The sequence below is a fragment of the Danio rerio genome, chromosome 11 (genome assembly GCF_049306965.1).
Source record: "Danio rerio strain Tuebingen ecotype United States chromosome 11, GRCz12tu, whole genome shotgun sequence".
NCBI classification, from domain to species: Eukaryota; Metazoa; Chordata; class Actinopteri; order Cypriniformes; family Danionidae; genus Danio; species Danio rerio.
Window position 1 is genome coordinate 20653699 of NC_133186.1, and position 12450 is coordinate 20666148.

At 36.1% G+C, this 12450-nt stretch overlaps 1 protein-coding gene across 6 annotated transcripts in view; it reads right to left on the bottom strand.

The window, feature by feature from the left end:
* zmynd8 (zinc finger, MYND-type containing 8) overlaps positions 1 to 12450 on the bottom strand; it is a 43516-nt gene continuing 31066 nt past the window's right edge. For all 6 annotated transcript variants that reach the window (XM_021479798.3, XM_687794.11, XM_068224316.2 and 3 more), the window contains 6 exons: positions 11314 to 11814; positions 8300 to 8487; positions 8118 to 8198; positions 7937 to 8015; positions 5616 to 5855; positions 1 to 1826 (listed from right to left, as the gene is read on the bottom strand). In XM_021479798.3, the coding sequence (XP_021335473.1) occupies positions 1651 to 1826; positions 5616 to 5855; positions 7937 to 8015; positions 8118 to 8198; positions 8300 to 8487; positions 11314 to 11814 (1265 nt within the window). In that variant the 3' untranslated portion in view covers positions 1 to 1650. The remainder of the gene's footprint in view (positions 1827 to 5615; positions 5856 to 7936; positions 8016 to 8117; positions 8199 to 8299; positions 8488 to 11313; positions 11815 to 12450) is intronic.

The window sequence follows — 12450 nt, forward strand, 5'->3', positions numbered from 1 at the left end:
TTTGAAACGTTTGCATCAGGTGTTCTCTTTAATACACTTGCACCATACAAAAACTAAATTACAATTCAGACCACCAGATCTTTATTTATATACAATATGTAAACATCTACTGGTTCTTCATTAGACAGAAATCCTCTTTCTTTTTCTGTATATGGTTTGGAATAACATATTTATGCACTATTAACAGCATAACAAAGGAATGTTTCTGCTTGTGGTTCACATATACAGTATCTTATGGGGTCATACGACTCTGCTCTTCACTCACAAAGAATACAGCATCAAAATGAATGATATATGCAAAATAAAAAAAAATAAAAAACATTAAACAAGTACCTTCTTACATTACATACAGAATTTGTGAAGTTACAGTCATGTTAAAATCAGATTTTTTTAAAAATCTGTAAAATTGGCCAGTGTTTAAATAAAAAATATTCAGCTCTTTTGAAAGATCAAGAAGGACGCAAATGACAAAAACATTTTTTACACCAACAATAGTCGTTCAACATTGAATTTTCAACTGTAAGGCAAATTCAAATGAAAAACAATTGATACTGATGACAAAACTATAACATCAACAGTATCTCAGAGGTGAACGAAAATGAAAGGCATTTAAACAGATGGTTCAACCCAAAAAAATTCTAATTCAATTACCGTTTACTCACCCTGCACTTCTATTTTCCCCAGCAAAATCAGTTCAGTCAAACAGTGCATTTCAAAGAACCAATCCCACTCGATGCTCTTCCACGATGTAATCACATGATTCATTTAACATGTCGTTCCTCGTAAATCATAAGTATGTTCATATTTCTGTTATTAGTACATGTTTATTATGTGTATAAGCAAACAAAAGAATCTCTTACATGCTTAAAACAAGTGGTAGAGGGTGGGAAAATGATGAGAGAATTCTTATTTTTGGTTGAACTATCCCTTTAAGACATAACCGGAAACCTGTCTCAGATTTTTAATACTCTTTTCTATTTTTGATAAAAGATTTTTCAACATGTTGTTGCATCCTTTCTCTTTTCACAGAGACGCGCAACCGAACCAGAACAAGAAAATAATCTTATTTTTTGAAACAGTGTTTACTTGTCCAAGCGAAATATGGACAAGATATAATGTAGTCTCATAACCAAATGGTCTTTGCATGAATTATCATAAATAAGATATTCTAAGAATCCAGCACAGTACTGTACTTTAAAATACAAAAAAAAAAAAAAATTAAAATTCTGATCTGAAATGAAGATTAAAAAAAATTGCCACTGTGAATGATCTTGATAATACTACAAATAAAAAGCAACCACATTCTGTACTAGTTTTTCAGACCGAACAAACTATTGGCTTACTCATTCTGGAAAAATTTCAGACGATTAGGTGCTCTCAATATTATAAATATAACTTTGGCGACTCCAACTAAAATGTCAACAGACCTTACATACGCAAAAGAAATAAACTTGACAACTCTCTCAGTTCTACAGCAAGAAATAATCGAGTGGTCTTAGATTTGGAACATTCAGACGTAGTCGTAACATAAAAGTACATTCAAACAAGACAAACGTAGTTAAAAGGACTTTGTAATGAAGAGCTTGACAACATCTATGTACAGCTGTACAGATGTAAGTGCTGTTGTAGTGTGTGTTTTGTACATGTGAGCTAGGACATTGTGACAGTGACATTGTCCTTGGCTTTATCCACTTCACTGTCTTTGTCTGCAGGTGTGGAAGATACAGTCTCTCTGGGTGAGTTGGGTCCATTGTTTGGCTGCCCGGGAGCCTTTGGAGTAACATCTGTGCTGCCTTCTGACTCTTGTTCTTGCTGCGATGATGTTGCTGGAATGTGTGAAGTATATTCATTATTTAATTAATTCTTAAAACAAGTATTTTATCCATATATACAGAGGTCGAATAATTTTTACACTTTAGATTTTCAGAAATAACGTTCACTGCTGTATGCTTATATACAGTTGAATCCCAAATTATTAGCCCCCCTGTATATTTTTCTGCGATTTCTGTTAAACAGAAAAAAAAACATTTTTTTCCAACACATTTTTAAACATAATATTTTTAAAAACTCATCTCAAATAACTGATTTCTTTTTTCTTTGCCATGATGACAGTACATAATATATTACGAGATATTTTTCCAGATAGTAGTATTCAGCTTACAGGGCACCTATGATGAAAATCATCTTTTTTAAAGCTGTTTGGACACAAATGTATGTAGTTATAGTGTGTCCACAGTCATATTGGGGTGATTTAATATTTTGTATGTAAGACAATAAGTCTTTTTTATTTTCTGATGTTAAAATAGAATCAAAATCCCTCCCATTTTGAGGCCCACCTCAACGTGACGTAGGAGTGCGGTTTCCCCACCCACCGATTAGATTGACAGCAGCGTATTAACATGTTTCTGTAGTTTTCTTCTGAACAATAACAAGTGCTTAAAGGGCCATGAAACCCCCTCGTTTCAGCAGGGTGTTTTCACACCTCTACTTTGGAAAAAGTCAGAAAAGTGGGCGTGTCCAGCTCTGTTTAGGGGGGAGTGTCGGAGGAACTAAAGTGGGATGGTGTGGGAGTGTCTATTTGGGCACGCGCGAGTTTCAGAGTCAAAATACACACCCACACAGACAGGAGAAAGTGATGGTGTTTAACCTACATGGACATCTGTAGTCGAATTATTTGACAAATTATTAAATGTTGGACTTTAACTGCAGTTTGGCTCTTTCATTCAGGGAATTCATTCATGCCTCTCGCGACAAACGTGATATTTGATTCGAGGATCTGCTCTAAGCGTGTATTTTTCATGCAATGTTTAATACCGCACGGCGAATGAGAGAAAAAAAAACTCTGCATTTCCCGGAAACTTAAGCAGGTCGCACACCAGAAGCGCCGCGACACGGCGCGTACATGACAGTTTAAAGTATCACACACCAGACGCGCACATTCGAATGATATTTAACATGAAACTAATCAGATGGCGCTCTGTGGCGCGGCTGAAAAATAAACTGCGTCCTGAGCCGTCGCCGGGCGCCGCCGACAGCCGCCGACTTGAGGCGCCGGTGTGTGTATCCTGATAGAAACCTATCTTTAGAATTCTAAAATACATGGCGCTGCGTGGCTGGTGTGCGACCTGCTTAAGATGCACACGGCAGGTAGTGTCAGAAAGCCGCGTGTGTTATTCCAGTCACAAAATGCGGTGCTAACATTTCTGCACTCAGTGCAATAGTTAACTTAATTCGATACGAACAAACTGAATAAACAAAGAGCACTGGTCGCTCACTTACCAAATCTGTAGAGACAGAACAATCACCAGCAACTAGAGCCGCGTCTTTATGAAGAGAAGACTACAAGCAAATCCAGATTTCAGCGTTTGCAGATGAGAACAGCTCTCAGGTAAACAATAATCCTCCTTAGACACGTAAATTATTGTTGTCGCGCGTCGCGTACACTGTTAGTCCACACGTGATCCAGATAAGCTCTCACAGAGAGAAAATGAAAACGAAACTTAGCAGCAGCAAACTATAAAAGCAACACTTCACGCTTGTTTTGCCAACACAACGTGGCGTCTTTGTGGTGTAGACACGGTGACAATAATGAATATTAATGAAGTTGCACAATAGAGCGCGCTGATTGGTTTGACCCAAACCTTACTCATGCATTAATGCATCACACTGTAAGACGTAATAAGACTCACTCAGGCACAGACGCCCAGTCTGCACGCTGGAATACACGCTATTATGTCATGACCGTGACGCAGCTTCAAAAACTTGTTTCAAACAGGAAGTACAAATTTGCTTGAAATAACGCAAAAACAACCAATTTACACTTTTTAGTGAAATATAGGTGTCCTAATAGTGTTTTTAGCAGTGTGGGACACATATACGACTGTCAACAGCTCAAAAAATGTGTTTTGGTGTTTCGTGACCCTTTAAAGTGTTTAAATAACAAGTGCTCAAAGTGCTAAAGAACTGAACTGCTAAACTAAAGAATAGAAGTGAAATCAAGGCCATTATCACTTCTTTTTTCTTTTTTTTTTCTGGGTTGTAAACAAAGTCCTGCAACAATTTCTTTTTGGATTTGGATTTGTTTGATTTGTAGATTATGTAGTCTATTTTAAAAACGGATATTATATAAGAACTATTAATAACTGTAATTTTCGAAATAGAAAAAAAGGTTGGTTTGTTGGTTGTACACTAAACATCAATAGCCTATTTGTTAAGTTTATGACGCAGCACAGAGGCAATCAGCATCAGCTCTGGTTTATGTCAACTCGTCTGTGTCAAACTGTGACCAGAAATATCCTTCTTTCATTTTGTTACTTGGGCAAAATACGTCTGTAGACACCTGTGTTTGCACGTGTCACTGTCCCGCGAGTAAACAAATATTTGTTGCGTATTTGGGGGCCAATCACAAAGAACAAGCCTTTCCGTTCCAAAAACACGAGGCGCACCGCACAGCCTATTATGTTGACAAGTAAAAAAGAAGCACGGTGCTCTTTTGTATGTCACTAGGAAATGACTAAATTAGTTGAGCCGTATTGTACAAGAGTCGTGTTGCTGTTGATGTTATAATTATAATTTTTATGAAATAAGATTTGTAGAGTCATAAAGCTCTGGATAACTTGAAACAGCGACCACAAGTGTTTCCTCCATCATTAAAAGTTCGCCAGTCACCTTGACAAAACAAACCACGCTGTCACCTCAACAGAAATCCTGCAGTGCTTTCATTTGATTGAAAAATGAAAAAGACGCGATGTAACACGCTTATTCCGCTCGAGCACACAGAGCCTAACAGCAAAACGTAAGGTGCTCATGGCGCATAAGTAACGCGTAAAACACTCACGGCCGTTGATAAACCATTCAACAGATGCCCCTGTGAACGCAAAAAGCTTGTTTGCTGTTATTGGCCCCTTATGCAGCCAAACAATAAAATACATAAAATTGTATTTTTTTAATTGTTATCAATCGGTTACAAACACACCCTTTCAATTAACGGCTACTCGATTATTTTGAGCATCCCTAATTAAACCGCATGTGCAGGATCTAAAAAAGAACATTTTTTTTCCCCACGGCCATATACATAACGGATGTCCAAACAGTAGTGGAAATTAAGAGCAGAAAATTCTGAAAGCTATAATAAATAATCTGATGTGTGTTTTGAGCTGAAACTTTACAGACCTATTCTGGAGACACAAAAAATCTTGAAAAAGGGGTAAAAAAGGTGCCCTTTAAAGTGCAATCTAAAGACTTAACTAGGTTAGGTAAGTTAACTTAATAGGCAAGTCATTGTTTAATGCAAAGAAATATTGCAAAGTATTGCTTGAGGGGGATAATAATAATGACCCTAAAAAAGGTTAAAAAAAAAAATAAAATAAAACAGCTTTATTCTAGTCAAAATAAAACAAATAAGACTCTACAGAAAAATTAATTGTACTAAATACTGTGAAAAATTTCATGCTGTTAAACATAATTTGGGAAATATCTGAAAAGAAAAAAAATTATAACAGGAAGGCTAATAATTCTGACTTCAATTGTATGTATGCATTATAAAGCTCCTTTTTGTCATTGGATTAATTTTGATCTCCACTGTGTGCTGATTCTGAGCCTCTGCTACATCTTACCAGACTGTGTGCAGGACTTCATGTGCTCAGGCCAGTGTGCTTGCTGGCAGGGGTAGTCGCAGTAGCTGGTGTTCCAACAGCAGTAGAAAATGGCCTCTTTTCTGCAGTTTGCACACCACTGCTTCTTTTTAGTTTCATCCACAGCCTGCTGTTTTTCCATCTCCATCTGCTTCTTGACCTCAGCTACGATCCGTTCTCGCTCCTGCTCGAGACTCTGCCTCATCTCTGCCATGGTTAGTTCTGAGCAGATCACATTAACAAACATAAACATACAAAATATGGATTATGGATGAAAAGGATATATTGTAGTAATATCAGTTCTCAGTAGGGATGCTCCGATCAGAAATTTTGATGCTGATACTGAGTACCAATTCCTTGACATGGTGATCGGCTAATACAGAGTGTCGATTCTGATGCTTCAAGCTTTATGATGCATAAAGCACATTTTTCCTCTAAGTATGAATCTTAAGTGGAGATCCATCCTTACCTAAGATAATAATGCATAGTCTCATAATGCATAGGAAGTTAAAATGCACACTTATAAACTGTGCCCCTAACTACTTTTTATTACAATAAGTATATTACAACAAGTTGTATCATTAAATATTCAGTTTTTATTTTTATCGAGTCGCTCCAATAAACTGTATAAACAGGTCGCACCACATCTGTAGATATTTCAGCTGCTATGACACAAGTGCAGTGATCGCTCCTACACATCATTTATCTGCTGATCTATAACCTGGTGTGCACGTGCATCTTTCTCTGCTTGTAAACTCAACAATCACTTGTGATCAGCTCATGAGATTAGCCTGATCAGCAAGTACCAATCAAGTCAGGAAATTTGATTATCTCTGATACCAATCTCTAGCCGGACCATCCCTAGTTCTCAATTAATATGATTAATTTGTTATTTATTGCTAAAGCAGACACAGGGTAATTGTGAATCAAAAACTTAATAATCATCATATAAAAATAAAGAGTCCAAAATTGTACAAATAGTTAAGCCAGTCAGTTAACATGAACTAACAATGAACAACTTCATTTTTATTAACTTACGTTAACAGAGATGAATACAGCAATAAATGTAGTGTTCACTGTTTGTTTGTGTTCATTTAAATACCAAACTAACAATAACTAAATGACTATTATTTTAAAGTGTGACCATGTTTGTGTAATGTAAAAAACATTTTAAATAATCAAAATAATTTTTTACATCAACAATACCCTTTTGTGTTATCTTAATGTTTCCTCACACAACTGTCAATGCCAATAAGGAGCCTTTATTTATAAGAGTGGATCTTAATTTGCGTTTATGAATTATTAAATAAATAAACTACACAAAGTCACAGCATAAATTTCTATTTTTTTACATTATACATTAAGATGTGATTTGATTATGAATTTGAGCATCAAAAATAAATGACTTCAGGTTTTATTTTGAATTAAAAAGAAAAATTTTTAAAGAACTTTAATATCAGTAGATTTATATAAAAGATTGGTTCTTCATAGTTTATATTTCACAGTTGTATTCATGATTTTCTCATGCAATTCTGAGATTTTTGCAAAACTGTGTTTTTTTTTGTCGACAACACGAACGTTGTCAACATAACTCCCTGGAAATCCAATGCTTACACACCGGCGACTTCATTGAAAGAGGAGAGGGTTTAGTTCTGTCGACAAGTCTCCTGCTTCTGCAGTTCAACAAGCACTTCAACAAGCCTGTTATTTTCCCGCTTGGCAAGCCAAGCTAACGTGACATGGGGGCGTGGCAGCATGGACGATTCTATTTTTTGATTCGATAATTGAAATTGAGCATAAATTTCGATCGATTTCGATTAAAAATCGAAATCGTGACACCCCTACCAAACATATTTAGAAACAATACAAATTCAATTAAATTCAAGCAAAATATTGCAAAAATAAATTACAATCTACAAAATTTCAACTAAATTTTTCAGATTTTTTTTGCTTCTCTCGATTTTTCCTCTTTTTAAATTTGTATTGCATATTTTTCCATAAAATATAAGTTTGGGTGTCGTAGTTTTTGGACTGTTATCTTAAGTTATTTTGATAGATAAACTTCAGATTTGGCTTCAGTACTGCCTAATCTAATGTATATGCACAAATATAATACTGTGCAGCTTCCTATAAAAATATTAATTTAAAAGATAAAATTGTGAGGGGTGTACTCAGCACTGTAGATAGTTATTAATATATTAGCTATAACAAGATTTTAATTATCAGTTTATTGGTCAGAATGCTGAGGCTGGAGCATTCATAAGGTAATAATAAAAACAAAAACAATAATAATAATAACATACCTAAATTGTGCTTCATCTCTGACAGCTCTTGCTGATGTAGCCACTGCAGTTTTTCAATTTCAATTCGCAACCGTCTAATCTGTAACAGGGTAAAAATGCTGTATTATTCATATCCTCAAATTGTTAAATTATTCACAAACAATACTTTGTTTATTTCTAGAGTTCCAAAATAAATCCCAACCTCAGCTATTGTGTTTCCTGATGTACTCTTGGTAAGATCATTATAAATCTCATTCATCGTCCCTTTAATGGCATCCATGATCTGTTAATAAAACACATGCAGTAAAAATCAGTTATTATATTCATAAGCCAATTTAAATGATTTTTGTCTTCTTTTGTTAATATGAACCTCAGCAATCTCACTTTGTTAGTGTACTTGGCTATGTCAGCCGCTACGTCTGCAGAGGTGGTGGGAATCTGGAAGTCTCCAGCTGTGGCTGATGTTGAAGAAGAGCTGACAGTGGATCCTGCCATAATGGTGGCCGACACCGGTGTGCTGGTTACCAGTGTGACCGCAGAGGTGGAGGTGGTGTGAGAGGAGTCTTTCTGTACTGTTGGATGAAAACACAACACAGTTTTTTTTAATAATAATAGTATTCAGTGCTTTTACATTAAAACATTAGAAGAACACTTCACTTTTTATAAAATAGTGTCATTTTACAACCCATAAACAGTTTTATCATATTTGAATCCATTCAGCCAATCTCCGGGTCTAGCAGGAGCACTTTTAGCTTAGCTTAGCATAAATCATTAAATCGGATTAGACCAGGGGTGTCCAAACTCAGTTCTGGAGGGCCGGTGTCCTGTATATTTTAGCTCTAACCCTAGTTAAACACACCTGAACCCGCTAAATTAAGCTATTTCTTGATGTACTTGAATTTTCCAGGCAAGCGTGTTGATGGAAGTTGGAGCTAAACTATGCAGGACACCGGCCCTCCAGGACAGAGTTTGGACACCTCTGGATTAGTCCATTAACATGTCACTCAAAAACATTCAAAAAAGGGTTTTGATCCATTTTTCCCATTTAAAGCTTGACTCTTCTGTACTTACATCATGTACTAAAAACAATGGAAAAAGTTGCTATTTTCTAGATCATAAACTATACTCGCATTTCAGCATAATAATTCAGGAATTTTACCAAAAACAGTGTTCCTTTAACACCAAACCCACCAAATGTAAGTGGATTTCAGCAGTGTGTACCACAGACAATTGCAAAGATTATCCATTATCTATGGTCAAAGTAATTTTAACCCATTTAAATGTAATGTACAGTATTACTTTTAAATAGAACAAGTTGGTTATGAACATTTTAAAGCCAGCAAAAAAGTGTCATTTGTGGCCCTTTGCATTTTAAGTGGTTTAAATGTGGACTCTGAACTTGAATACTACATTCTAGAATGCACTTAGAAAGTTTTTTTTTTTTTTTTTTTTTTGTCATTGTAAGTGAGAATTGTCGATCTAAGTAAATTATGATGTAAAAAAAAAAAGAATATAAAAAACTTCAAAACACTGAGTCACTACAGCCTCCATTGTAGTATTGCTAGTTCGCAGTACAGTTAACTGTTAGTCATGAACATGCTGATAAATGACAAAACTCTTTAAAACTGATCTTAGATAAATTTAGACTCTCAGCTGAAAAGGATAATACAGAAGAGCCTAGTATGAAAAGAGTAAATGTGATGAGTTGTACACAAAATATGGCTTGATGAAATAAAGTGAGAGCAGACCACAGTGAACACTGTGCTTGAAGATTTGATCAGTTGATTGTAGCACTGAAAACATGTCAACAATTTAAAATGTTTTAAGTAATTAAGTAAAGCTGTTAATTTGAGGGATTTTTGCGTTTTGTGGGTGGGGGGGGAGGTTTCGCCCGACACAAAGAGAGGGTCTCTGCTGAAAAAGTTTGAAAACCACTGATCTACGTTTTAAACCACTCACGCTTGAGAAAAACCAACAAAGAACTTAATTTGATACTTGTGTGCTATTTTCTGGCAAAACACAAAAAGGCTCAGATAGTGTGGAATTATTTTTTCTTTTGTGTCTTTTTAGGTCATGGACAGGCAAACACAATCAAAACTTTGTCAAAAAACCTGTCTTGGCAGGTTTGTATGTGAGCATAGGTTATACCATAATTAAACATTTAAAAGTTCAGAAAAAAACACACATGTATTGTAGGAGTCTACAGGGTCTGTGCATTAGCTTTCAAAATAGATTGTTACAATATTCATTCATTTTCTTTTCGGCTTAATCCCTTTATTAATCAGGGGTCGCTACAGCGGGATGAACCGCCAACTTATTCAGCGTATGTTTTTTTATGCATAGCATGCCCATACAGCTGCAACCCAGAACAGGGAAACACCCATACACTCTTGTATTTACACCCACATATACACTACAGGCAATTTAGCTTATTCAATTCACCTATAGCTCATGTCTTTGGACTGTGGGGAAAACCGAAGCACCCAGGGGAAACCCACGCAAACAAGGGGTGAACATGCAAACTCCACACAGAAACGGCAACTGACCCAGCCAGGGCTCGAACTAGCGACCTTTTTGCTGTGAGGCCACAGTGCTACCCACTGCGCCACCATGTCGCCCCTGTTACATTAGTAATGATTAATTTATATAATTCACTGGATGACTTTAATCATAGAATATTACAGCACATTACATATAATTTCCTAACAATAAATTGGTACTTTGAAAAAACTAGCCTCAGTGGGTGGAAAGTAAGAAAGTTAATGTCAATTATATATTTCTTAATCTTAGTTAATGTTAACTAATGTTCATGTTATTTGGGACTTGTGGAGCTGCGCATTGGTAGATTTGCTCTTCAGTGTTTGGACTTTCAAAACTAAACTGAAATGAACTAAACTCAACTTCAATTCTGAATACTGGACTGACCCAGTTTTTAATTTACTAGAACTTCTATGTTAAGCTGCTGTGACACAATCTACATTGTAAAAGAGAAATAAAGATGAATTAAACTGAATTGTTTGTTATTGCATAACAATGTGTCTGTAAATGCTAACAAGACTAAGATTATGAAATGCTAGTTAGAAATCCTTGTTAGTTCATGCTATTGTATGATGTCATCTAATGCAAGAAAAAAGTATTTTAAAAAATGTTTTTAGAAAAATGTATAAATTGTGAAGTTTATTGTGAAGTTCTGTTACAGTTAAAAATAACTGAATGCAATAACTGAATGCAGTCATTATAATATGATGATTAAAACTGCTATTCGTATTTTATATTAAATTGCCAATAATATTTTTATAGAAACCTTTATTTTTTAAAGATTTTATAGACAATGTTTACTTAAAATACAATTTAATGTAACAATATAAATGGTCTTCATATCTACTATAACTGCACACCTTTCATAGACTGTCGTGTTTGGTATCTGGTGCTGGACGAAGCCTGCTGTCCAGATGAGGAAGAGGAGACCTGTGCCTGCTGTTGGGGCTGCTGGTTGCGCTCCACCTGCGTCAACACCTGGGCCTGTGTGGCCGGCTGTGTTTGGCCCTGCTGCTGTCTCTGCACCTTCTGCATGTGCCACTTCTGACTGGACGTCTGAAATTTAGTGGAGGGGTTCCAGACGACGGCCTGCTGCACCACAGGTACGGTTTCCCTGGGCAGTAAGGGCCGCTGTTTCTTCACTGTGCTGGTGTTGATGGGCGAGGAGCTGCTGGCGGTGGAGGCTGTGCTTATGGGCAGAGTGGAGGAGGTCAGACTGGTGCTGCTCGCAGCTCCGGTGAGGGGGATTATGTTAAGGGGGACGGCCATGGGGGATTGAGATGGGTCTTTCATAGTTGGAGAGGAGGAAAGGACTGTGTTCTGAGGCTGGGTGAGAGAACTTGTAATTGGCGTTGTTTTACCTACATCCAAAAAAAAAAAAAATCAAGGTTATTTACTAAAACCCAAAATTTGTTTTAATTGTTGAATAAACACTGACATAAATAAACATTTAATTTAAGATAATTGCAAAGTCATTCATTCATTCATTATCTTGTGGCTTAGTCCCTTTATTAATCCGGGGTCGCCACAGCGGAATAAACCGCCAACTTCCAGCCGCAACCCATCTCTGGGAAACATTCACACACACACACTACGGACAATTTAGCCTACCCAATTCACCTGTAACTTACCGCATGTCTTTGGACTGTGTCTTTGGACACTTATTTCAGTTCAATGTGATGTAGTAAATAACTACAAATAGAAAACCCTAACTTATAAAAGACAATGAAAAGGCTTACTAAAGTCATGTCAAAACAATTTCATTTTTAATCAAACAATCATTTTTAATCAGAATAACGTTAGATTTTGCAATAAAACTTCGATTAATTTCTTTGTCCAGCAGAGTTGGGCATGCCCATTTCACTTGTAGCATAGTTCAAAATATCAATAAAGAAATAAAGCTAAATAGACTTGATGTCTAAGGTAAAGTTACTACACATTATCGTTTACTCGATACTGCATTTAGTTATAACGTTAGCGTGCCTACCTCGCAAATA